Genomic DNA, 27,497 nt, shown 5'->3' with positions numbered 1-27,497 from the left:
GTTACTTACTTTTTAAACTAGAATCCATGTCTCCTAACTACAATCCCAATATTCTTTCCACTGCTGTGTTGAATGTGTATCATTCAAACACTAGCTCAGAGAACTGTGATTTTTTTCAGTACACACAAACACACAGATTGGCCTTGGCAACCAATTAGGAAGCTACCGTAATAATCCAGCCAAATGTTGATGAGAGCCTAAACTAAGGCAGTAATTCAAACTTACAGATAGCAAAATGTAATGACCAATTAAACATGAAAACTGAGGGGAAAGATAACAAGACAGAGAAGACAAGGAGCTGATAGCACTGAGGCTCTCTTTAGACCAGAGAGACCAGAGGTCTCTTTCACCATAAAGTCAAAATAAGGATGAGGTAAAATTACTGTGTGTTCAGACGAGAATGCAAAGTTCAAAACTCATGGTAGGTAGACAGGAGTGGACGCAGTTCTCATTAAACCACCTAGTCATAGATGTGTCCTTCTGGCAGAGTGGACAGTAGAAAATATTAGATAAAAGAAGACTAACCTAGGTAAACCAGGAGACTATGGAATTAGGCAGGGGTGGAGGCCAGAGTAACTCCTAAAGAACAGTGTCGTTCAGTGACAGACATACGACTAAATGACATACTAAGGAAATGAACTCAACCTAAAGTAAGGGCTACATAAAACAAAGCCCAATGCTAGACAATGGAGCCTACGGAAACTTAGCAAGGAAGTCCAAGTCCCAGGAGAGCTATCCTGACCAAACACTGGCCAATGAGCAGGTGATGTTTTAATTCTATGGGCCTGTAGCTAGTAGGGATGTTCTGAGGTGAGCAGAGATAGGAGAAAGAAAGAAACAAAGAGATTTAAATTTCAGTGCCTCAGTAGGTCTTAACCCTGTTTGTACCATAGACACTTCTGCCTGTCTGTTGAATCATATGGACTCCTCGGAATAAAGTTTTTAAATATGTCAAATAAAATACATAGAATGACAAATGAAACAAATTACATTGAAATAAAGCCATTGAAAAATTTTGAAATTTGTAGTAGTAATAATAAGTATGCTTTATTAATCCATTAAATAAGAAGAGCCATTTGAAAATATTCTAATTTTAAGTATGTGGTGGTGGTTTAGTCACTCAGCCATGTCCGACTCTTGCAACCCCACGGACTGTAGCCTGCCAGGCTCCTCTGTCCATGGGATTTCCCAGGCAAGAATACTGGAGTGGATTGCCATTTCCTTCTTCAAGGGATCTTCCCAACCCAGGAATCGAACCTGGGTCTCCTGCATTGCAGGTGGATTCTTTACTGACTGAGATATGAGGGAAGGCCTAAATTTAAGTATGGTAAGTGTAAATGATATTTTAAGATTTATTATAAATTGAGTGTGCTATAAAAACTATCTGATTTCTACTGATGACAAAGTTTACAGGTACTACTAATATTATGATGTGATGTTTCACTGCCTACATTCACATTTGAAGGAAATGATAAATTTCACTAAGAAGTTAGTGAAAATTAAAATGTAAGTTTTCTTCCATTCAAGTTCACAGGCCCTTTGCATGCTGAGAACTCCTGATTAAGGATACTTGTATGGTTAAAAACAGATCACAGTCTGCTTGATGGAACACAGATCTAACGCAGGAGCCAGGGAATGCAGGAGAAGGTAAGGAAATTGTTCTGGAACATCAGCAAAGTATAGGCCCAACCCTACCTGTTGTGGGGCCTGGGGCAAAAGTACAAATGGAGGCTCCCAGCTGTGCATGACGTACCCACCCACTTCCACCTTCTCTTCCATCACTGCCCATTTTTCTGCTTCTTTAGAGACCTCAGTTTGAGTGTTCCCAGTGTGTGATCTAGAAAGGGAAACACAGTCTCCAAGCAAGCACATCTCCTGGGTCCCACAAACTCATCACCAATCAGGAGAGGCACAGCCAGAGAAGGGCCACTCCAAAGCACTAGACTTAAGGCAGAATCCTGGACACCAGGGTGGAAGGGCGTTCCTGAGCAGATGTGTCTTATCTTTAAAGAAAGCAGGTATGCAATGCATGGGCATCATTAAAACACTTAAAGGGTCGAGGAGCTGCAAACTTCTGAAATTTTGTCTTTGCTCTTATTCTCATATTCTCCAGGAGCCTAAATGGAATTATTTTCCCATTTCCTCATTTTTCATTATATTCTTCACCTTTCACCGAAAATACTGACTTGCCACTTTTATTTGTGTCGAATTCTTTATTTCAACTCTGCACATCTCTATACCCTCCCCTTCAGTGACTAGCTCTGAAAATCTTAAAACAGCATTAGAAACATTTAAAAGTCCAATCTAATACATGGCCATTTCTTGACCACTTTTATCTCCACATAGAGAGTATATATCATCACCATTCATGTATTTAGACAGGCCTGGATTCCCTGTCCCCTTCCTACCTTTGTCCCACCTCATCTTCACCAGGAGGGTGGAACAGGGTTCACTTTCCTTTCTTTCATCCTGCCCCATGCTCACACCAGGGGGAAAAGGAGATGATTTACCATAAAAATACATTAACTGTGCTCCAGGAGAGGTTTGTGCATCTGATAGGTCTTCACTGTGGAGAGTGTGAAGATCCAGAGCAAGCTGAGCACATACTAGGAGGATTGCGTAGAATGACGGAGAACAGAAGGGAAGCAGAATTCCTGTTCTACAGGAAGTGAACTCCCACTTTCTGAAAGAGGATCTGAGGAGAGAAAGAAAATGAAGTCTACAGAAATCATTCAATGCCAAGTTCATCCTGATTCATCTGATGAATGCATTCTGGTATTGAGACTAAACCCACATCTAACTACTGCAATTACTTTACTGTAAACCACATTCCAGCATTCAAAGGGTGACTGAAAGAAAACTGGTATAGGCATACATATAAAAATTAGAAAATAAAACTTTAAAGCAAGAATTATTACTGGAAATAAAATATATTTCATAAGGATGAAAGAGCAATTCAACAGGAAGATATAATAATTCTGAATTTCTTTGCATACTAACACAGTCTCTAAACACATAAAGTAAAAATCAAAAAAAATTAAAAGCTGAAATGGAGAAATCCACAGTTAACAGTAAAATATTTTTTTCTACCTCTTTCAGAATGTGATAGAACAAACAGACAAATAATCGATAAGATATATGATTTGAACATTAATCTTGTTCAAATTAATGATATATATTGAACAATGGCAGAGTACATATCTCTTCCAAATACACATAAAATACTTATTAAAAGTGACCATATCTTGGGCCATAAAGCAAGTCTCATGAAATTTCAAACAGATCAATAATATAGAATACTTTCTGACCCACTGCAATTAAGCAAGAAGTCAATTTTTTAAAGTAACTTAAGACCCTGTAAGTAGGAAAATGAATAAATTCACTTCTGTACAACCAATGGATCAAAAACAAAATCTCAGTGGAAATTATGAAATCTGGAACTGAATGATAATAAAAATACTACATATCAAAATTTGTGGGATATAGCTAAAGCATTGCTTAGAGGGGAATTTATCGTCTTAAATGCAGGCATTAAGAGGAAAGGATGCGTGCATTACAGAAGAGGGAAGGCTGAAAATTAATAATTTAAGCAAACATCATACAAAGTTAGAATATGAAGAGAAAAATTAACTCAAATGAAAAAAAGGAAATAGCAAAAATATGAGCAGAAATTGGTAAAATCAAAACCAAAAATAAAATAGTTCACCTGAAATTCCATCACCTCCACTAGTTTTGTTCATAGTAATGCTTTCTAAGGCCCATTTGACTTCTCATTCCAGGATGTCTGGTTCTGGGTGAGTGACATAGGATCAAACGATAGATAAAATATTAGCAAACCAAATCCAACAATACATAAAAAGAATAAATATACAGGGCCTAGATGAGGAATGCAAAGTATCTTAACATTAAGAAATCAGTGTAATTCTCCACAAGAACACTGAGAAAAGAAGAGCAAAAACAGGGAGAAACACGCCTCTTTAATCTTCAATGAGAAAGAAGAATTGTTAGATGTTGCCTTAATCTACAATGTTTTCCCTGAACAAACTGAATGAAAGGAGCCATGCCTTCACCACTTCCGCCAGCACCTCTCTCAAATAGGAGACCACTGTGTTTGTGGATGCTTGCAGGTAACCCCTCTACTGTCTACCTATAAGTAACAAGTGAGCCATAATAACTTTCTTGGAAGCTCAGAACTGATTTGATGGTTGAAGAATCTTTTCTTTAGGTAGGGGGCAGGAGAAAGACAGATAATATCTAGGTAACATCTAGTACTGAATTTTATTACAAAGAGGAGGCATGTGAAAATTTTCACTGGCTTCTGACTTTTGATGATGTAAAATTTCCAGCTCATTGAAATCAAATAAAGTCAGTATGTGATCTAGTGCAGATATGGGTAGCAGACCCAGTTTTAGCAGTCCTTAAAGTATCATATAGTGCAGGAGTTCTCAACCCAAAGCATTTTCCAGGGGACTTCGACAAACTACACAAGCTTTAACCCCACCCTTGGAGATTTATAGGTATAGAAAGAAAGTTCAGTCTCTCAGTCGCATCCGACTCTTTGCAACCCCATGAATCCCAGCACGCCAGGCCTCCCTGTCCATCACCAACTTCCGGAGTTTACCCAAACCCATGTCCATCGAGTCAGTAATGCCATCCAACCAACTCATCCTCTGCCGTCCCCTTCTCCTCCTGCCCCCAATCCTTCCCAGCATTAGGGTCTTTTCCAATGAGTCAACTCTTCGCATGAAGTGGTCAAAGTATTGGAGTTTCAGCTTCAACATCAGTCCTTCTGGTGAACACCCAGGACTGATCTCCTTTAGGATGGACTGGTTGGATCTCCTTGCAGTCCAAGGGACTCTCAAGAGTCTTCTCCAACACCACAGTTCAAAAGCATCAATTCTTCGGCACTCAGCTATCTTCACCGTCCAACTCTCACATCCATACATGACCACTGGAAAAACCACAGCTTTGACTAGATGGACCTTTCTTGGCAAAGTAATGTCTCTGCTTTTAAATATGCTACCTAGGTTGGTCATAACCTTCCTTCCAAGGAGTAAGCGTCTTTTAATTTCATGGCTGCAATCACCATCAGCAGTGATTTTGGAGCCCTAAAAAATAAAGTCTGACACTGTTTCCACTGTTTCCCCATCTATTTCCCATGAAGTGATGGGACCAGATGCCATGATCTTAGTTTTCTGAACGTTGAGCTTTAAGCCAACTTTTTCACTCTCCTCTTTCACTTTCATCAAGAGGCTTTTTAGTTCATCTTCACTTTCTGACATAAGGGTGGTGTCATCTGCATATCTGAGGTTATTGATATTTCTCCCAGCAATCTTGATTCCAGCTTGTGTTTCTTCCAGCCCAGTGTTTCTCATGATGTACTCTGCATATAAGTTAAATAAGCAGGGTGACAATATACAGCCTTGACGTGCTCCTTTTCCTATTTGGAACCAGTCTGTTGTTCCATGTTCCGTCCTAACTGTTGCTTCCTGACCTGCATACAGGTTTCTCAAGAGACAAGTCAGATGGTCTGGTATCCCCATCTCTTCCAGAATTTTCCACAGTTTATTGTGATCCATACAGTCAAAGGCTTTGGCATAGTCAATAAAGCAGAAATAGATGTTTTTCTGGAACTCTCTTGCTTTTTCGATGATTCAGTGGATGTTAACAATTTGATCTCTGGTTCCTCTGCCTTTTCTAAAACCAGCTTGAACATCTGGAAGTTCACGGTTCACGTATTGCTGAAGCCTGGCTTGGAGAATTTTGAGCATTACTTTACTAGCGTGTGAGTTGAGTGCAATTGTGCAGTAGTTTGAGCATTCTTTGGCACTGCCTTTCTTTGGGATTGGAATGAAAACTGACATTTTCCAGTCCTGTGGCCACTGCTGAGTTTTCCAAATTTGCTGGCATATCGAGTGCAGCACTTTCACAGCATCATCCTTCAGGATTTGAAATAGCTCAACTGGAATTCCATCACCTCCACTAGCTTTGTTCGTAGTGATGCTTTCTAAGGCCCACTTGACTTCACATTCCAGGATGTCTGGCTCTTGGTGAGTGATCACACCATCGTGATTATCTAGGTGGTGAAGATCTTTTTTGTACAGGTCTTCTGTGTATTCTTGCCACCTCTTCTTAATATCTTCTGCTTGTTAGGTCCATACCATTTCTGTCCTTTATCGAGCCCATCTTTGCATGAAATGTTCCCTTGGTATCTCTAATTTTCTTGAAGAGATCTCTAGTCTTTCCCAATATGTTGTTTTCCTCTATTTCTTTGCATTGATTGCTAAGGAAGGCTTTCTTATCTCTCCTTGCTAGTCTTTGGAACTCTGCTTTCAGATGGGAATATCTTTCCTTTTCTCCTTTGCTTTTTGCTTCTCTTCTTTTCCCAGCTATTTGTAAGGCCTCCTCAGACAGCCATTTTGCTTTTTTGCATTTCTTTTCCATGGGGATGGTCTTGATCCCTGTCTCCTGTACAATGTCACGAACCTCTGTCCATAGTTCATCAGGCACTCTATCAGATGTAGTCCCTTAAATCTATTTGTCACTTCCACTGTATAATCATAAGGGATTTGATTTAGGTCATACCTGAATGGTCTACATTTCTGATGGTCTTGATTTCAAGACTGAAATCAAGGTGTCAGGCAGGGCTGCAATCTCATCTCAGGGTTTGGGGTCTCTTCCAAACTCACTGAAGGTGGGAGAATTCAGTTCTTGCAGTCATAGAACCAAAGCCATCAGCTCTCTGCTGTCAGCTCCTAGAGGCCACCTTCAGGTCCTAGCCACAGGTCTTTTAAAATAGGACCGCTTACTTCCTCAAAGCAAGCAGGAGACTCTCACTCCAGTCTGCTACAGTGGTGTCTTACATAAAGTAGCGTTAACAACAGATGTGAACTATCACATCACCTTTGCCACTTAGATGTAATCAACCGAGAGGGCCATATTCCCACCATATTCACAGGTCCAGACCATACCTGAGGGGACAAAATCATACAGGGGGTGTACACTAGTGGTTGGGAATCTTGGCAGCTATCTAAGCATCTGACCTACCACAGTGTACACTGCAGAAAGGGAGAGAATATAAAAGAATGGGAAAACCTTGAATGGGCAGAGAGTAACTGGACAAGAGGATTGAATTGATTGAGGAGTGGTGCAAAGAGGAGAAAGAGCTGGGCAAACAGAACTGGGGGAGAATCAGAGAGTAAAGAGTTCTGTCTGGCAGTGGACTTGATGTGAGGCAGACAGAAACATACACTAAAGAAGGAGGGCTTTAAGGAATTTCTTCTGACTATTAAAAACTTACTCTGTTTGTTGATATTTTCTTTAGAGACTGCCATAAAATATTTTAATTTCTTTCAGTTAATTGTATGCGTAGTTGTTTTTCTTTCATATTTTTAATTTTTTGCTTTGCTGTCATTCAGTTCAAAGCAAATTCATGCTCAGAATGAAACTCAGTGTGATCCAACAATATTTTGATTACTTTGTAAAGATGAGGCTTAAGATACAAACAAAACTTAAGTCAAATCTACACACCTTTATTAACTAAGTCAGTTATTTTTTTAAACCATGACCAATTATTAGCATCTTCCCTGGCGGCTCAGATGGTAAAGAATCTGCCTGCAATGCAGGAGACCCAGGTTTGATCCCTGGATCAGGAAGATCCCCTGGAGAAGGGCGTGGCAACCCACTCCAGTATTCTTGCCTGGAGAATTCCATGGAGAGAGGAATCTGGAGGGCTACAATCCATGAGGTCACAAAGAGTTGGACATGACTAAGTGACTGAGCACCTGTAAGAAAACAATTATTAAGCATTATATGCCTATTCTAAATGATGTTGCTTACTTTAGCTTGCGATCAAGATATTGCCTCTAGTTGACTGACTTATGTCCTTTTATCTGGTTAAGTGACAGCTGTGATCACCAGTTTATCCAGATTAAAAACAAAATAAATAACTGCAGTTAGTTGCTTTATTAATTTCCTTAAGTGGTTGTACATATTAAAATGTATACCTATAACTATCTAAGGTAAACAATCAATGTCGGCTTCTGCTATTATAAGTTTATTGTTTCTTGCACCCTGGCAAACCAAGTGGCAAAATAATATTATTATTAAGTAAACAATCTGAAAAAACAGGAAAGTAAAATTGAGATATATCAGGAAAAGAGCTCATATTAAGATCATGCTTCTCAACCTAGACTGCAAAGTGCCACAGGAGCTGAAGTTTCTATCTTATCCACTGATGTTTTCTCGGAGATTTGCATGTAAAAAGTGCTGAGTGATTCAGTTCAGTTCAGTCACTAAGTTGTGTCCTACTCTTTGCAACCCCATGGACTGCAGCATGCCAGGCTTCCCCGTCCATCACCAACTCCAGCAGCCTACTCAAACTCATGTACATTGCATCGGTGATGCCATCCAACCATCTCATCCTCTGTCATCTCCTCCTCCCGCCTTCAATCTTTCCCAGCATCAGGGTCTTTTCCAATGAGTCAGTTCTTCGCATCAGGTGGCCAAAGTATTGGAGTTTCAGCTTCAGCATCAGTCCTTCCAATGAATATTCAGGACTGATTTCCTTTAGGATTGACTGGTTGGATCTCCTTGCAGTCCAAGGGACGCTCAAGAGTCTTCTCCAACACCACAGTTCAAAAGCATCAATTCTTTGATGCTCAGCTTTCTTTATAGTCCAACTCTCACAACCACACCTGACTACTGGAAAAACCATAGCTTTGACTAGACGGACCTTTGTTGGGAAAGAAATGTCTCTGCTTGTTAATATGCTGTCTAGGTTGGTCATAGCTTTTCTTCCAAGGAGCAAGCGTCTTTTAATTTCATGGCTGCAGAGACCATCTGCAGTGATTTTGGAGCCCAAGAAAATAAAGTCTCTCTCTGTTTCCATTGTTTCCCCATCTATTTGCCATGAAGTGACGGGACTGGATGCCATGATCTTAGTTTTCTGAATGTTGAGTTTTAAGTCAACTTTTTCACTCTTCTCTTTCACTCTCATCAAGAGGCTCTTTAGTTCTTCTATGCTTTCTGCCATAAGAGTGGTATCATCTGCATATCTGAGGTTATTGATATTTCTCCCAGCTACGATGTTTAATAAATGAAAACAATATTCTATGTATAATTACCAGTTTCACTTATGGTGCTCATGGTCATATTAATGGTCCAGGATCTGAGTAGAGGTAGAAGACCTACCTATCAGAAAATTAAGGGCTTGGAAGAGTTGTTGGGAAATAAATTATGTTCTTGCTGGGAGATAATTTAAATAATTTATGCATTCATTTAATAAATACCGTTTGAGTACTTTCTGTGTTCAGATACCAGAACAGATGTTGCAGGGGATAAAGTACACAAGATATGATTTATACTCTCAAAAATCTTTAGTTCAATAGAGAAGATACTTGTATACCAACAATTTGTATACAAGGCTAGGCGTGGTAAGTGGTAGATATAACACAAATGAAATTGTACAGAACTTTAGAGAGAGCAGAGACCACTCCAGACCATAGTTTGGCTAACTATGGTCCATGAACCAAATTTATCCTGTGGCCTATTTTTAAATGGACCGTGAGCTAAGGACAGTTTTCACATTTTGATAAAACAGGAAAGAATACAGAGGCTATATGTGACAAAGCCTAGAATTCTACTGTTACTTTACATAAAAAGTTTGTGGATGCCTGTTGCAGACAAATGAACAAAGAAGACTTCACAGAAGGCACATTTAGTCTGGGCTTTCAACTGACAGACAGAGCTGGGATGGGGGAAGGGCACTTGGAATGGAGGGAATTACTTTTACTCAAGTCCAGGGGCAGTGGACTACAGGACATATCTGGAGAATAATGGTGACAAGTCCATTTGGCAGGACTGTTAGTTTTATGAATGAAGAAGTGGAGGAGTCTGGAAGGGTTGTTTGTGATGGGTGGACTTTTGTACTATTCATTTACTGAGGACATCACAGTAGCTGAAAAGAATTTTATGCAGTTTTTGCAATGGCCTCTCTTCAAGAATTTTAATGATGGAAATGAAGATTACTTTTCATAGTAGAGCACTACCATAATGTAACTTCTATGACAATTAACCAGAGAGGAATCCCATGCTTCACTCTAGCCACCAAAGAACTCATGACAGCAATGTATATTCTCTGAACTATAGCCGAGGTCACACTGAAACTCCCAACCAGTTGCTTAAAGACACCTTGCTTTATTATTTCTCATCTCCTCCACCAGCTAGCTCCCTGAAAGTGTAATTTAAAATGAGATTTCAGAAAGACCTTCTAGTGTAGCTTTGTTTCACATGACACTATGCTATTAATGCATGACACTATATTATTAATAATACTCATCAACAAGTCTCAGACCCACTATTTCACCCTCATTTAGTGGCAATCTCCAGCAATCAAATAATTGCACTTGTCTGTCTGGCCCAAGCACAAGACGCACTTACATAGACTGTTCTGTTGGTCAGTTCCATTTGCTGACAGCTCAGCAGGAAGGGTTCATTTTATTCAACACACAAAGCTGCTGCATACAAGTGGAACTCTGGATAGGGAAGGGAGTAAAGAACTGAGAAAGGCAATGGAAAAAGACGTGCAACAATGGAATGAAATAGAGGGTTGGCTGGGAAATCTCCATTGGGAAAAGACATCTAGTCTTTACCCCAATTTCCAACTTTCCCCTGAAATCCTGAGTGCCTCAATTTTCTTCCCTACAGCCTGAGAAGATAGCAGAATCTTTATCCAGAAACACAAGCCATTACTCCAGTCAAACACACTGCAATTCTTTGGTCCTCCCCTCCACTCAAATGCTCTGGACTTTATTAATTAGGACAATGGTTCTTGTAAGTAGAAAGGAAAGTAGGAAGTCAGGCTAAAACAGATGCAGTGAGGAAAAAATAAAGTAAGATGAAGAAAAAGGAAAACAAATCACAGGAGAAATAGTTATAAATTATTTTATAATAGGCCCAAGGGAGGGTGGGATCACCTGACTTGGATGCAGATGAATCCAACAGGAGGAAAGGGTGGTTAGACTTCAGCCTTCTGATTTTCCAGCACCCCCTCCACTTCCCACTGCCCTAGGCCCTCATTTCTACCCAGACCTGTCCTCCATCTCACTTGCTCTAAATATCTCCTTTCTTCCATCCATTCTGTACCAGCATTAGAACATTCCTTTTACTAGCTATAATAGCAAAAGAGACTCTTAAAACACTTCATGAAGGAGTCTGTTGATCACAGCTCAGTATGATAATTATACTAAGAATACTGACTTCCAAAGAGGGGAAAACAGGATGAATTCCCAGTGGTAGATTGTCAGGTCATGGTAGGATCACTGGAGATAAACAGGAAGAGGATAAAAAGGGATGGTATGAAGGAGAAGGGAAAGGAACTAAATATTTACTGAGTGCTATTTAGTTTTACATACAGCATTGTATGAGCAGCTGTCTACAAGAGAAAGTGAAAGTGAAAGTCGCTCAGTCATGTTCTACTCTTTGCGACGTCATGGACTATACCATCCATGGAATTCTCCAGGCCAGAGTACTGGAGGGGGTAGCCTTTCCCTTCTCCAGGGGATCTTCCCAACCCAGGGATTGAACCCAGGTCTCCCACATTGCAGGCAGATTCTTTACCAGCTGAGCCACGAGGGAAGCCCATCTACAAGAGAACCATGGGTTAAATGGCTGCTGGTCAGGAACTTGGACTCGATTGACCCAGATGTGAGTGAACTCCTAAAGGGTGGTAAAGAAATACAGGGAAAGGCAATTCTATAACCTTCTTATGACCCTAACATTGTATACATCTGGAAAGTGGACAATAAGGGTAAGCGATTACTGGATGCTATCAGGGCTTTGGAAAAGTTAGTCTACCATTTTGAAGCTCAGTTTCTTCATTTATAAAACAAAGCTGTTGTGGGGAAAATGATCTCTATATTTTCTTCTCATTCTTAAATTAGATGATCCAATGAATTTGGTCCAATTTTTTCCCTCTGTAAGATCATTTCTATAGCAGGTAAACATGCTTTTATTTCTTCCATCTTAAAAAAAAAAAAAGCAGAAAGACCCTTCTTAAACTGCTTCTCTCTCTAGTACTGTCATATTTCTCTAATTCCCTTTTCAGCAAAAATCCTTGAAAGAGATGTCTTATGATCCATATCTCCACTCTTTCTCTTCCCATCCTCTCTTAAATCCACTCCAGGCAGACTTTTGTCCCCATCGTGTTGCAGAAACTCTTCTCATAAGTATCACTAATGATCTCTAGTAGTCAATTCTCAGTTGTTCTTTATTGTGACTATTAGCAGCATTTTATACAGTTCCTCCACTGAACAATGTCTTCACTAGGCTTCCAGGACACCACACTCACCTGGTTTCTGGTCAACCTTTTTCAGTCTAATTTTCTGGCTTTTCCTCATCTCCCCAAATTCCAAATATGAAAGATATCAAAAGAGCCCTTATCTCTCTTCTTTTCTCTCCACTCATCCAATGGATGATTTCATCTCTTCCATGGTCTTTGCCGGAGTCCAGCTCCGACAGCCAGGGAAGCACTGAAGGGAAGAACGGGGTCGGTGGAGAAAATGATGCAGTCTCTCACTCAAAGCACTGGGCTGCATGTTTATTTTAAGCATCAGGTTTTATTTTATACTTTTACAAAAGCATTGGGTCAGAGGTATGACATCTTCAGTTTCCCCTCACCCATATTTACTGTCTCCATAAATCATTGTTGTCCTTCAGAGTTCCCTTTTAAGTGTCCTTGTGATAACATTGTAACTCAAGTTTGTTTCTGGGCTGTATATCACATTCCTCAGTTTATTTCTTATCTCTCTAAACCCTGCTATCCCCTAGTAATTCAAGCTCATCATCAGAAGATGATGCCTTTTTAGGAAAAAGGCTTTTAGCTATTAGTATCTCTAAAATACCTAGTTTCCATAAGCTATAGTAAAATATGCCAACACTACAACATACCTTAAACTTTTAGCTTCTAACTATTCTTAATTATTCCTAACCCCTAAACTCAGCAAACTTGTTTTGCCATGAACATTTCCCTTACAAGCAGGTTTCAGATAACAATGTTTCCCATGGCCTCAGGCTGCGGCCTATGTGCTCATCCTGGAACATTCTTTGTAAAGATCTTTGAACAAATGTCAATAGTTAACTTTATGGATTATAACATTCTTTCCAGCCAACTCAACCGGAGGAAGGAAAGGACAAGTCAGAATCACAAGACCTAACTCCTTCATCCTGGGACCGAGCCTGCGGGATGAGGAGAGGGGGTTGGGGCCGTGCCTCCATTTTGTCAATAATGCCTAACGCGGCTCCCGCCAGGTCTTGAAGATCATCTATGGACTGATGACTCTCACATCTCTCTCCTGACACAGGACTTGTATATCTTGTATAACTTTTTGGATATCTAGTTGATATTTCAAACTTAACACAACAAAATCTCCCACCCCCCACTTGCTCTTCCTGAAGTCTCTCCAGTCCCATTAAGTGGCAACTTCAGCCTTCCAACAACCCAAGCCTACTGCTTGGGAATCACTCTTGAATCCTTTCTTTCTCTCACACACTACATCTCATCCATCAGAAAATCCTATCAGTTCTTCCTTCAAAATATCAGCAGGAGTCCAGCCACTTCCTTCCACTTCCACTGCTACTATCATCTCCTGCTTGACTGTAGCAATCTCTTATAACAGTCACCATTCATGTTGGAAAGACATGGCATCCCCCAATGGAGTAACTAAAGAAATTTTAATTAGGGACTGTTTACGAGGATACAGACAGGATTAAGGGAAATTAGCAAATAATGATCAAGTGTTTAGTGTCCAGCATGGCTTTGGGGGTCAATGGAATCATTATTACCCTTAGACATACCTGAAAGAACGAGGAGTGGGAGTAATTACCTGAAGACACACACAACAGGAACTGTACTCTTCAGTGGACAAACTCAGCCAGCCTTTGGCAACCACCAGAAAGGAAGATGGAAAAATGAAGACCGTGAACTCACTCTCCTCCTGCTTTCTGATCTGCTGATCAGACATAACTGAACCCCAAGCTAGAAGACAAGGGAGTCCATTGATGTAGTCCATTAACTTCAGCCTCCTAGCCTCCTGTGCCCCTCTGGGAAACAGAGCAGAACGGGAAACAATAGAGAGGGATCTTGGGGGGCAGGGAACAAATGTATTTGGCAAAATATCCTCATCTGCAAAACAGAAATAAATATTATTGTTATGAAGTGAAATAATCAACATGAAGCATTTAGCACAATGTCTGGGACTTGGTTTTTGGGAAAGAACAAATTTTATATGCCTGGCATTAATTTCCAAAGGTGGATTTTCATGGAGTGATGTTTCCCAAACTTCAGATTATGACCAATTAGTGGACTGCAAACTTAATGGATTTTCTGGATTTTTTTTAAATAGGAAAGACCAGCATACATCTCAGGAAGCAAGTGCAAGTACTATCTCAAAAACATTAATTTCCATTAAGTTCAATTTAAATTCACATTAAATTCAATGTGTGTGTGTGCACATGTACATTCAAGTATGTATTTGTTTCCTAGAGTCACAAGCTAAAATATATTTTTTACATAAGAGTTACGGTCCAAAAGTGTTTGAAAGTCACAGTTCAAGACTACTTCTAGATACTCCCTCTAATCTCTCACTTATTCCTCCCCCAAAAGTGACTTACTTGGTCGACAAATTTGAGAGGAGAAATTGAGTAGATGTGCTTGAGACTTTTCTCATTATCTGGTCATTCCAAGTCCCCTCTACTGTCTTCTCTTATTCTCTATGGTAGCCTAAATAATAACCCCCAAAGCTACCAAGTCCTAAAACCTGGAACCTGTGAATATTATCTTATATGACAAAATCTTTGCAGCTATGATTAACTTAAGAATCTTAAAATGGGGATATTATCCTGGATTTATACAGGTGGGCCCTACATGCAATTATATGTATCCTTTAAAAGGGAGGCTGTGAAGATTCTACACACAGAGGAGAAAGGCAACATGAAGACAGAGTAGAAAGGGATTTCAAGATACAGACCTTCCTTGAAGATTGAAGTTATGCAGTCACAAGTCAAGGTATGCTAGCAGACACCACAGGCTAGAAGAAACAGTGATTACTCATTTATTTATCAGTCAATAGACTTTTTTAAAAATTGTTTTTAAGGGTTTTTCCCATGCCCTTAGTGTGCTTGCACCCATGAGTGAAGTGTCATGAGAATTGGGAAGAACTTTGCACTCTGACTTCCCTCTGACCTTTCTTAGTAATAATAATAGCTACACACTGAGCCATAAGTATGTATAGAATACACAATATACATCTTTATCCTTACAAAAATTTGGCAAGATAGCCATCATACTCTTGTTTTACAAATGAGAAAATGAAGAGTCAGGAATAACTTGCCCAAATGCACATAAATAGTAAGTGACAAAGACAGGTTGTGCATCTAGTTCGATTTGCATCCAAAAACAGCTATCTGCACTTCAAGTGTCTCCACCCCTGGTTTCCTAAGTCTAAGCTTGTGTTCCTCAAGCAAGCTACATATCATAGCTTGTATATACCAAAACCATATGTAACAGGAGTCTTAAACATAGGAACTTTAAACTTTTTTCAGGCCAATTTGATCCCAAGGTCTTATGTCTTACTTATCTTTTGTAGTTGTTGGGTTAAGAACTAAATTTTAAAAAGGCAAAAAAGGAAGATGTACATTTAACACTAGGATCTCAGTTTTGGAGAGTTTGTTAACAATAAATTTCATTCCAGCTCAGGGCTGCCTTGGAGATCCAAATACAGAATCTTTTTACAGAGCAGGAAAGCAAAGCCAACAAATTCACATATTTGTCTAATAACCAAAGAGCTCATCAAAGCAGAATTTTATTGCAATGTAAACAGACTTCTGATACTGTCTAAATTCTAAGTGGGAATTAATTCCAATTTTATTTTCATTATACCAACAACACACTGCAAAATTTTCATTATTGTCTCCATTGTTTTTCTTTTCTCCTTTTAGGTATAGATACCCTCTAAGGCAAAACCAAACATTACTTTTTATTTTGAGAAAGGGAGTAATCTTAAATAGCATTTTTTAGTTGAGGTGATTCTGAGATTCCATGATCAGAATAGTAACTGTCCTTAAGTGGTAATTCCATTTCACAAAACCAAACCCCATTCACACAAGTTCCCCTCAAGTCACATATTTAAATAAAATTATTTTAAATAAAAGAATGCCACAGAACAACCCCCGAAACAATATGCTTTGCTCCTTTGATTTTCTAGAACATCTTTTTGCTATACTGTATCGCTACATTTATTTGGTTTTATGGTGGAATTGTAACGGCAGGTATATGGATATTCATTACTCTTGACAGTTACAAACAAAATAAATGCCAAGTGGAGGTGCTAAGATGTAAAGAAAGAAAAACGTTCCGAGTGAAGCTACACAGTATTTGCTCATGCCCTATACCAAAACCCTTCCCATAGGAATTCCCAAATACTCGAGGCCCAGGAGCAAAGAACAAAACGAGGCCAGACTTGAAGGACAAAACGCCGAGAAGCCCCACCTTTGAACCCAATAAGAAGGTGACCCGCCCACCCACCAACCAATCCAAAGTCGCGTTCTCCACCCGCCCACTGCTTGAGCGACCTTTTCTTTCCCCTCCGCAGGCCCACTTTTACGGCAGTTTTCCGACCTAGTTTACGGCCGCCACTGCCGTATTTCCTGGGGCGCCTTTAGGTGGTTTGTAAGTGCTGCTGGTGGCCGAATCGCTTTGTGATAGAGGCGTAAACTTGGTGGGCTGGGATGAACCGCGCTCCTGGTGGAGGCAGGGGAACCGAGCAGGTGCCATGGTGAGTTCGGCCTTCCGGCCTCTTGGGCGATCTCAGGCCCAGTTCGCAACCTCTGCTCAAGGCCTGGGAGGAGAGGAGCCGATGTCTCCCTAATGCGACTCTGAGCTGGGGGTGTAGCGCCTGGGAGAGTGACCCTCTTTAGGACACAAAGCTGCTGGCTCACCGCTCTCGGGCCTTTGTGCCTGCCGTCCCTAGGGCTCGAAGATAAATGGAAACGCACTTGATTATACTTGCTGTTCCTCTCCTTCTCCTCGTAGTCCTTTATCTACATTGCACTGTCTTCCCTCTTTTCTCTTGCTGACTGACACACTTCTCGATTCCTATACATATTTGGCCGAAGGCGCTATGAAAAGCTAATCTCTTTGTTAAGCTCACGTTTAACGTTGAATCAGAATTTACAGGAACCCTCTGTACAAAGTTCTTTCTCTGGCGGAAAATTTATTTCCATTCCTCTTGATTGAATTTAAATGTGACTTCACTTTCCCTGAGGTGAAGGAGAAGTTTTCAAGGAGCGGGAAGTCATCCTTTTCATTGTTGTCAAAGTAAATAAGCAAATCGACTTGCTTGTTTTCCTCCCGTAGTGAAAGCCCCATACCTTTTACAACGCGTTGGATGTAAAATTTGCAGGATCCTTGGACAGAGTATTTTCACCCTCAAAGTTGTTTCTCCCGTTGAAATAAAATTTGTAGTGAGTTGAAATGGGAGAATGGGCATGATAGGATAGGGTGAGAATGAGAGAAATAAATACTTAACTCTGCTTCCGTTTACCAGGCCAGTACAGTGGTAGCAGTTGGACTGACCATTGCTGCTGCAGGATTTGCAGGTTTGTTTATGGTTTGGGGATGGAACTGAAGTAGGGGACGTTGAGGACTTTTTAATTATTTTGTTGCTTTTGTTTCTAGGTCGTTATGCTTTGCAAGCCATGAAGCATATGGAGCCTCAAGTAAAACAAGTTTTTCAAAGTCTACCGAAATCTGTAAGACTTCTTTAGCACTTTTGCTAATTCTTTGCTGTGTATGAAGCCAGACATCCATGGCGTTCTAAGTGATTGCTTCAGACCCTTTCTCTTGCTTCCCACAAAAAGGTTTAGAAGTTCTGAGCTTTGTAATGGGGCTACTCTAAAGAATCAAATGTTATATATGATGGATTTGGGGAAGAGATGTTAACAGTTCTAGTATCGTGAAAGGTAATGTTACTTTATTGAGTTACATAGTGGGTAATGGTAGGCTTTACCAATATGATTTCTGACACATCGAGGTCAATGGACCCAATAGCCTGATTCTTAGTACGTATCTTAAAGTCTTTAGTAGCTGCCTTGAACCTCAAAATATCCTTGAACAACTTGCTCAAAAGATCTCCAGATCCTATAAAGCACTTGTTCTAAAACATTTAGTCATAGTCTAAGATCAAGTTTTTATTTGAACATGGCTAGCTTGGAATAATCTTCCCTTCACTCCCAGAAGAACTGGCTTTGAGGCACTGTTATTTTGTCTTGTTATCTTTGACAGTTTAGGTTGTTTGGTGGGGTGGAAGGTTAGAAATGGATGTTTAATGATCATTAAAATATCTGTTGCTACTTATAAGCTAAAATACCATAGGAATTACTCTTAAAAGTTTTCTGCTGGTTCTGTGAACATTTATAGACATTTTTTTTAGCAATTTTCAGTTTGATCTTCTTTTCCTATAAATGCATCTCCTCTTTCAGGCCTTCAGTGGTGGCTATTACAGAGGTGGGTTTGAACCCAAAATGACAAAACGGGAAGCAGCATTAATACTAGGTGTAAGGTAAAATAATTTCTTACATTTTTAATATTTTTCTTTCAAATTTAGAGCTAGAAGCAAATGTATAAAAGACCTTCTCTTTTTTATTAGGAGTTATTTTTTATTTTTGGCCACACTGTGTGGCATGCGGGACCTTAAGTTCCTCAACTCTAGGGATCAAGCCTATGCCCCCTGCAGTGGAAGCAGAGTCTTAAACACTGGACTGCCAGGGACTTCCATCTATTATATACATTTTTTTAAACCTTAACATTCCCTACAAAAGTCCAAAGATAAGGCCCACTGACACAGAAGTACTTGTTAACTCAACTGGAGGTAGATTTTTCAACAGATAATCAGTACTCAATATTGTTCTGTATAACTGAGTGACAAATTTTGTGGTGAAAATTCTTTCATTTCCAGATACTTAAAACATGCTTTCCAATAACAGGATTGTTGTAATAAATTTCAAGTTCAACTCAATTTCTGAGAATATCTTATTTTTCTAAGGAGCTCTGTTCAGTGATTCAGAATAATCATTTTCCTTGTTAGAGAAGAGGCTCCTAAGTAGCTTTTCACACTGTTTTATTGACTTAATCCAGTTTCACAATTTTCAACTTACCTTTATAGTTTTTTAATGTGACCCAGAACTAGTCTGAAGTAAATAATATCTTTTCCTTTTTAAAATTAGCCCTACTGCCAATAAAGCCAAAATAAGAGATGCTCATCGACGAATTATGCTTTTAAATCACCCAGACAAGGGTAAGTATCATTAGAATTGTTAACACATTCTGTTGGGGTGACTGTTATTAATGGGATAATTTTATAGCTAAATCTTGGCTGTTGTAAGGAAAATACTTCGATTTGTTTGTGAGCATTGTCTCCCAAGCTGGGTCTACTTGCTCTTTTGGTATCTTAAAAGAATACTAAGTGGAAAATTTACGTATAGACTAATAAGCAGATCTAGTAACTACTGTCATTTGGAAGTAGTGATAAGCATTAACCATGTTTTGAGACCTGCACTTGTGATGTGTCTTAAATACTGCTAATTACTTTTTGGGGTGGGGCGTGAGGGGTGTCTACATTCTTAAGGAAAATGTTGAATTTCAGTTAATGAAACTAACAAACTTTTTCCCCCTATCCATTTAGACTTTTTAAACTAGTGGTTACCTAGAGAACTATAGGATATGTTTATTAGTTTCTGATACACTTCTAACCAGCCTAGGCTCTGTTGAAAGATCAAATGGAATACCAAAACATAAACATAGACCACAAAATCCATGATTCAGTGTTTAAGTCCTTTTACTTTCACGTGAGAGGTCTCTCATTAAGAGGGTTTTGGCTTCAATGGGGTGGTAAATATTTGGTATTTGAGTGCATAACATCTTTTACAAAACTTAGCTGGTATTAACTAGAGAATATTCGCCTGGAGAATCCCCGTGGACAGCAGGGCCTGGAGGGCTACAGTCCATGGGGTAAGAGAGTCAGACACGACTGAGCGACTAAGCACACACCACAGCGCTTCTGATTCTGTAGGATGGAACCTATGTATTTACATCTTAACTAAGCTTACTGATTGCTGATGCTTGCTGGTTTGGGGCCACATTTTTTTGAGACTCACTCAAATCACAGCTCCAGTTTAGTAGAAAAGCAGCTGTAGGTGACATCATAAAGGACTGTTGATAACTGGAAAAGGAACTAGAGTGGGGTCTTCCAACAAAGCTCAGAAGCCTCTGACAATTTCATGACTTATAACACAATACGATAAATCAGTGTTCATTTATGAAAAAGGTAACTTACACTATTTCAAAGTCACATGAGAATTTTTTTAAATCTCATTTCTTCTGTTTAAGCTTTTTCAGACGTGCCATTTTGTGTGTGTATAAATCTCCCTCATTGGAATACATCATTGCCCATTGATCAAATATATTAACTGTGTTTTTAGTCATCCGGTTCCAGTGTCTTATTTAAAAAATCAAAATTTCATTTCTGCTCATTTTATCTTAAACAGGAGTTCTTGAAACAAGGTAATAGCTTTTCACCAGGCAGAAATTGGAGAATACAATATTGTAACTATTCCTTTTTTCTTTCTTTCTATAGGAGGATCTCCTTATATAGCAGCCAAAATCAATGAAGCTAAAGATTTACTAGAAGGTCAAGCTAAAAAATGAAGTAAATGTATGATGATTTTAAGTTCTTATTCACTTATGCATACCAGCTTTTTATAATAAAATGCCTGAAACCTACAAATTTTAGAAATTATTTAGCACAAGCTAAATCAAAGCCTTGGTATAAATCTGTTTAAATTTGATGATTTTAAATCAGATTATAGATTATTTGTAGGTTATATTATGGCTAAATGCACACCATTTAAGTGTTGTTCACTACTCATTTGACAAATAATTTGGTACCTATTTCAAGACAAAGTGAACAACAGTCTCTGCCCTAAAGGAATCCCCAATCTAATGGGAGACTGATAATTAAAATGTGATAAATATGATGGTATTAGCACAGGTTGTTGTAGTAGGGACTCATCTCATTGGGAGGGCAGGCTGTTCAAGGTACAGAGGACTCCCTAGTCACTTAGAATCCTGAATTTTAAAGTGAGTTTAGCCACAACTTTAACCTAGGAAATTGATGTAAGGTATGTATTTACCTCTTTGTCAGTGATAAATCTGAATTGTTTCAGATTTCATACATTAAAAACTGTAACAGTATGATAAAGATTTGAGAGTACATGTTTTGTTTTTTATGAAGTGTGTGCATTTTATATAGGTAGCCCCTTAAAGAGACTGTTTATAAATTATTTGGTTATTTACATAATCAAGTTAAACATTTGTTAAAACACAGTAGGCAGAGCACTACTTTGTAGATACCAGGTGACTCATTTTCACAGCCTACTGGGAAATCACAGGTGATTTTGGAGGTATGAACTTGAAAATCAGAAATCTGCTAATAATGCGATTACTAGCCTTTTACTTCCATCTTCCTAATCGAAAATTGTTTATGAACAAGAGTTTCGTATCAACTAAAAAGCAAATTTTTCAGACATATAGAAAATACGCCCAAAGGCAATTAGGCATTAACTTTAAAAAGGAAAAGTTCATATAGTAGGTATACTTCAGTGTTTAATGCAAAAATAGCATACCTGTTTTAATAGAAGTATTAAGACAATGGAATCCACCTTAAAATAATACTGAAGAGCACAACAGAGCACATTTTTCTTTCACAACAATCAGTTTTTCTTTTTCTCTAGGCTTACCTTTTAAGAATCTATTATTTCATTGAAAGCTATCAGACTTACCATTTTTCTTGGGTAAAAAAGTCATGAATTTGAGGGCTCTAGTCCATTCAGGTATGACCTAGATAAAATCCCTTATGAGTATACAGTAGAAGTGACAAATAGATTTACAGGACTAGATCTGATAGAGTGCCTGATGAACTATGGACAGAGGTTCATGACACTGTACAGCAGACAGGGATCAAGACCATCCACATGGAAAAGAAAGGCAAAAAAGCAAAATGGCTGTCTGAGGAGGCCTTACAGATAGCTGGGAAGAGAAGCGAAAAGCAAAGGAGAAAGGGAAAATATTCCCATCTGAATGCCGAGTTCCAAAGAATAGCAAGGAGAGATAAGAAAGCTTTCCTCAGCGATCAATGCAAAGAAATAGAGGAAAACAGACTGGGAAAGACTAGAGATCTCTTCAAGAAAATTAAGAGATACCAAGGGAACATTTCATGCAAAGATGGGCTCGATAAAGGACAGAAATGGTATGGACCTAACAGAAGCAGAAGATATTAAGAAGAGGTGGCAAGAATACACAGAAGAACTGTACAAAAAAGATCTTCACGACCCAGATAATCACGATGGTGTGATCACTCACCAAGAGCCAGACATTCTGCAATGTGAAGTAAAGTGGGCCTTAGAAAGCATCACTACGAACAAAGTTAGTGGAGGTGATGGAATTCCAGTTGAGCTATTTCAAATCCTGAAGGATGATGCTGTGAAAGTGCTGCACTCGATATGCCAGCAAATTTGGAAAACTCAGCAGTGGCCACAGGACTGGAAAATGTCAGTTTTCATTCCAATCCCAACGAAAGGCAATGCCAAAGAATGCTCAAACTACCACACAATTGCACTCATCTCACATGCTAGTAAAGTAATGCTCAAAATTCTCCAAGCCAGGCTTCAGCAATACGTGAACCATGAACTTCCAGATGTTCAAGTTGGCTTTAGAAAAGGCAGAGGAACCAGAGATCAAATTGCCAATATCCGCTGGATTATCGAAAAAGCAACAGAGTTCCAGAAAAACATCTATTTCTGCTTTATTGACTATGCCAAAGCCTTTGACTGTGTGCACCACAATAAACTGTGGAAAATTCTGAGAGATGGGAATACCAGACCATTTGACCTGTCTCTTGAGAAACTTGTATGCAGGTCAGGAAGCAACAGTTAGAACTGGACATGGAACAACAGATTGGTTCCAAATAGGAAAAGGAGTACGTCAAGGCTGCATATGGTCACCCTGCTTATTTAACTTATATGCAGAGTACATCATGAGAAATGCCGGGCTGGAAGAAACACAAGCTGGAATCAAGATTGCTGGGAGAAATATCAATAACCTCAGATATGCAGATGACACAACCCTTATGGCAGAAAGTGAAGAACTAGAGCCTCTTGATGAAAGTGAGAGAGGAGAGTGAAAAAGTTGGCTTAAAGCTCAACGTTCAGAAAACTAAGATCATGGCATCTGGTCCCATCACTTCATGGGAAATAGATGGGGAAACAGTGGAAACAGTGTCAGACTATTTTGGGGGGCTCCAAAATCACTGCTGATGGTGATTGCAGCCATGAAATTAAAAGACGCTTACTGCTTGAAGGAAGGTTATGGCCAACCTAGATAGCATATTTAAAAGCAGAGACATTACTTTGCCAACAAAAGTCCGTCTAGCCAAGGCTATGGTTTTTACAGTGGTCACGTATGGATGTGAGAGTTGGACGGTGAAGAAAGCTGAGCGCCGCAGAATTGATGCTTTTGAACTGTGGTGTTGGAGAAGACTCTTGAGAGTCCCTTGGACTGCAAGGAGATCCAACCAGTCCACCCTAAAGTAAATCAGTCCTGGGTGTTCATTGAAAGGACTGATGTTGAAGCTGAAACTCCAATACTTTGGCCACCTCATGCAAAGAGTTGACTCATTGGAAAAGACCCTAATGCTGGGAAGGATTGGGGACAGGAGGAGAAGGGGACGACAGAGGATGAGATGGTTGGATGGCATCACTGACTCAATGGACATGGGTTTGGGTAAACTCCGGGAGTTGGTGATCGACAGGGAGGCCTGGCGTGCTGCAATTCATGGGGTCGCAAAAGAGTCAGACACGACTGGGCGACTGAACTGAAGGTCATGATAATTGATACCAGTATGGATGATCTACAAGAGAGCCTTCATCTTTTAGTTTAACAAAAGACTTGTGTATTGTTAACATTTATTGACTATGATGTGCTAGCACTGTGCTAAGCATTTCCCCTGTATCTCCAGGGGTAGTGTAGTTTCTATTAAAAGTACATTTTACAGGTTCAGTGAGGTTAAGAAACTTGCCCAAAGCAACATGCTGGGTCAAGAAAGCTGATCTTTTGCCAACCTAAAAACGTATGCTGTTAACCTCTACACTGTGGTACCTTTCACAAATAAAACCCAGGGATGTTTTCCTTGGTAGTACTGAGATATGAGTCTGGTACTTGTCATTACACTTACACCTCGGGGCCTTTTATCGGTTGCTCCTTTCAGATGTACACACTTTTAAAAGGGAGGAAGATTATGGCTGAATATAGGACTAGGGAATAGGAGATACAGGTTTCAAGTCAAAACTTCTGCTATCAATAGCCAGGCAACTTTGAGCAAGAAATCTATATGCTTAGAGCTCTGCTTCCTTACCTGTTGGGTCAGGGGGGGAGATGACAAATTGTGACGATTTCTCCACATTTTGTGGATGGGAAAATGAGAAACTATGCTGAGTTGCACAGCTACTTAAAACTATAAGCCCAGAATATGTTCTCCAGTTTACTATGTTCACTTATAATTTGGTTCTCTATGTATTAGTCCTTAAAAGAGGCCTATTTACAGCCATAATATTTAGAACTAGCATACCAGAGGTTCAGTTTTCCTACTGAGCCCCTTTCCTTTTGCCTTCACTGGGCCTCTAGGTTGTCATCAAGATGAGTCCTAACTGCTTCATAAGCTTTATAAACCTGCTTTGCTGGTGATGAAAGGAGGCTATAATGGGTGGTCCTGAAGTTAAATCTATTCCAACCCATAAGAGTTTTAAGCAAATTCTCTTGCTTTCAAGTATTTTACAAATGATGGGAATACATATGGAAGCATTTAATAAAAGTCATGCAGACCAAAACCATTCAAGAAATAATTGTGAACCTGTGGGAAAATAGATGGAACACAAGTCCGTATCAATATATTGTGATAACCTTGATTTTATAGTTTTCTATTCAGTTCTTAATTTCTTCTGCTCTAAATTACAACAAGAAGAGTAAAAGGCAGCTAGATGTAAAATGAGAAGTGGAAGAAACTGGATAACTTCCATCTTAACACAAGGGTAAAAACCTAAACATGCTGGACTATTACACACTAAAAAGCGTTATAATATTCAGCACACCAGAAATTTTATGTCCTACCTTAAAGAAGACCTTGTATCAGAAGTCATTTAAATTAACCCAGACAAAATGCCTTCATTTAAGAGATAATCAAGTTTAAACACTTTAGGCTAAAATACTGAGTTTTACTGTTTCAATGAGAATTTATAAGGCATCTTTCTGTTGATAACGATCTGTTAAGTTTTTTTGCACTTCAGAAGTGTGTCTTGAAATCGTATTTTACTCACATAAATGATTCCCCCAAACATGTTAATTCCAAAGAAAATCAAGCAGTTGGCTCCAAAACTTCAAAGGACAGAACATGATAGGAAAAAAAAAATCTATAAATCTGAGGTTAAAATTAAAATGCTAGAATATGTTTTTAAGTTAAAGAATCCTGGACTGAGAGAACCTTCAGTACCGGGAAACTTAAATAACCTTAAGCTCTGCTATTTGTTGTTGGCACTGTTGCTCAGTGCTGTGTATCTGCTTAGAGTCAGCTGTTGCCTTAGCAACAGGATATAGGAAGAGCTTCTCTCCAGTGTTAACCTATTATTCCCGACCCGATGACAAGGTCACATAGTCCAGTGTTAAGATATAATCTTGAAGAAGTTAACACTTGCTGTGGCCTTAGTGGTGTTTTAGTTAATGGAATTTCAAGTGAAGTGTTTACGTGACTCTTTACAGCCTGAAAACAGCAAGGTGAAAAATGAAGCTCAAAGAGGTTGCAGTACGAGCTCCAGGCAACAATGAAGCATAAATCAGTTCATCTAGAAAAACTATGGAATAATTTTTATAACGAAAATTGTCTCTAACCTAGAAAATGAGTAGCTACATTTGACAATCCAAGTAAAATAAGGTACAAAATACAAAAACATCCAGAAAATACCCCTGTAATTTCACTCTCCACCCCCCGCAAAATACCACTCATTAAAACACAGATTTGAGAAACTGCTAACTAGTATACTTAATAGTGGAGCTTTGACATGAAGAATATTGTAAAAAATAATTTTGCCCTTTATTTTTAGATTGCATACAACATAGCTGGAAATGCCTGGGATAGATACATATATAAAACAAACACATTTTAATTCAGCATACTCTTTTAGAGTACATAGGACTATGGTTAATAAGTGTCACACAGTATCTAACATATGACTAGAACCAAGTTATATTAGAAAGGCCCTTATAGGATCTAGTTGGATAAAACAGAATATAGAAGAGGGTAGTACAACTAAGATAGTGACCCCCAATTCTGTACTTCAGTACCTGAAACATTAATGTAGAAGATAACAGATGAATCTGAATCTGAAGTGATCCACTGATAAACCATTTTTTACAAAATTGTATCTTCCCTTATAGAGTATGCAACTCCCTCATCCAGTAATTAGGGGTTTTCTGGATGATTAGACTCAGAAAGATTCACTGCTTGGATGTCCAGAGTAAATTATTATACCTTAAAACGTATTATTATTAGGTTGAACCATAAGAAATTGTCGCTTTTGTGGGTCAGAAGTGGCCAGCTCTTGGCAATTTCCTATGTTTCAGCATAACTGACATTTTCAACCAGCAGCGGAATAGTTTCAAATTACCACCACTTGCAAAAAGTTTTACTATAGCAGACTGCAGTTATTGCTTTATTCCAACAGTCCTCTGAAATTAAACCCAAATGCTATCATAGGTTAATCATAGGTTATAAGTGACTATTACACATTCAAGCATCCTTAATAAGAAACTAAAATTAAAAATAAGGGGTCAGCAAATTCACTCTATCAGATATCCTTATAAAGGGTGCAAGGGATCCAAACTGTAAATAGCAAAGATAGGAAGACTGAATGAGACTTTACAATGAACACTCTACTTGCTACCTTCTGGCATATTGCTAAACCCATAGATCCAGTTCAAACCAAAGTTTCTGGAAACTTAGAAAACATAAGTAATTTTCCTTTACTCGTTTCCAATAACGACCAATCATCTGACATAGGACTTACTGCATTATATAACTAGTTTTCCATCCACCTGTCTTTAGTAAACTAAGCTCAGTGTAGGCACAGCCTATAAGAATACTGACTAGTTGGTTTCAACCTCAAAAGTCAATCTGTTTACAGCAATATTAAATTAACATAACCAACTTTGCAGACCATCTAAGGTTAAACACCAAACTTATAGCAAACAGTAGCTACAAAAATACTTCCAAGGTGATGGATCCTAGCCACAAAAGAATGGCTGACCAGAAAAAAAAAAAAGAGTAAACCACCAGCTT

General features: G+C 39.0%; 2 protein-coding genes across 5 annotated transcripts in view; one reads left to right on the top strand and one right to left on the bottom strand.

The window, feature by feature from the left end:
* Positions 1 to 15,086, bottom strand: part of LOC145538674 (uncharacterized) — a 736,734-nt gene extending 721,648 nt beyond the window's left edge. The window contains exons 1-3 of one of the 2 annotated variants that reach the window (XR_014077166.1): positions 11,415 to 11,438; positions 3,707 to 3,790; positions 2,511 to 2,695 (exon numbers count right to left, since the gene is read on the bottom strand). The gene's annotated coding sequence lies outside the window, so the exon portion shown is untranslated. Of the gene's footprint in view, positions 1 to 2,510; positions 2,696 to 3,706; positions 3,791 to 11,414; positions 11,439 to 13,883; positions 14,183 to 15,026 lie in introns of those variants that run through there. The other variant, XR_014077164.1, reaches the window with a different exon arrangement.
* Positions 15,087 to 16,706: 1,620 nt separating this feature from the next.
* On the top strand, positions 16,707 to 26,120 carry DNAJC19 (DnaJ heat shock protein family (Hsp40) member C19). 3 transcript variants are annotated; one of them, XM_081571096.1, is made up of 7 exons: positions 16,707 to 16,832; positions 17,604 to 17,655; positions 17,735 to 17,808; positions 18,538 to 18,617; positions 19,282 to 19,352; positions 20,691 to 20,768; positions 25,922 to 26,120. In XM_081571096.1, exons 1-6 carry the CDS (start codon positions 16,830 to 16,832, stop codon positions 20,759 to 20,761), a joined length of 351 nt encoding a protein of 116 aa, XP_081427222.1. In that variant the 5' UTR covers positions 16,707 to 16,829; the 3' UTR covers positions 20,762 to 20,768; positions 25,922 to 26,120. The 3 variants fall into 3 exon arrangements, with proteins under 3 accessions (XP_081427222.1, XP_081427221.1, XP_081427223.1); XM_081571095.1 differs by lacking the exon at positions 25,922 to 26,120 and having other exon boundaries at positions 20,691 to 24,314; XM_081571097.1 differs by lacking the exons at positions 17,604 to 17,655; positions 25,922 to 26,120 and having other exon boundaries at positions 20,691 to 24,314.
* Positions 26,121 to 27,497: the final 1,377 nt, after the last annotated feature.

Source organism: Giraffa tippelskirchi, chromosome 2, assembly GCF_054371585.1.
Source record: "Giraffa tippelskirchi isolate mGirTip1 chromosome 2, T2T-mGirTip1v1.2.pri, whole genome shotgun sequence".
In the NCBI taxonomy this organism is placed as follows: Eukaryota; Metazoa; Chordata; class Mammalia; order Artiodactyla; family Giraffidae; genus Giraffa; species Giraffa tippelskirchi.
Note: the sequence above shows the minus strand (reverse complement) of the source record. Positions and strands in the feature narration are given on the sequence as shown.

What these genes read in the sequence shown, in the direction of transcription:
- DNAJC19 (XM_081571096.1), top strand. An exon ending in TGCTGCTGCAGGATTTGCAG is followed by an intron (nt 17,656 to 17,734) that starts GTTTGTTTATGG and finishes TTTTGTTTCTAG; the next exon opens with GTCGTTATGCTTTGCAAGCC. An exon ending in GCATTAATACTAGGTGTAAG is followed by an intron (nt 18,618 to 19,281) that starts GTAAAATAATTT and finishes TTTTAAAATTAG; the next exon opens with CCCTACTGCCAATAAAGCCA.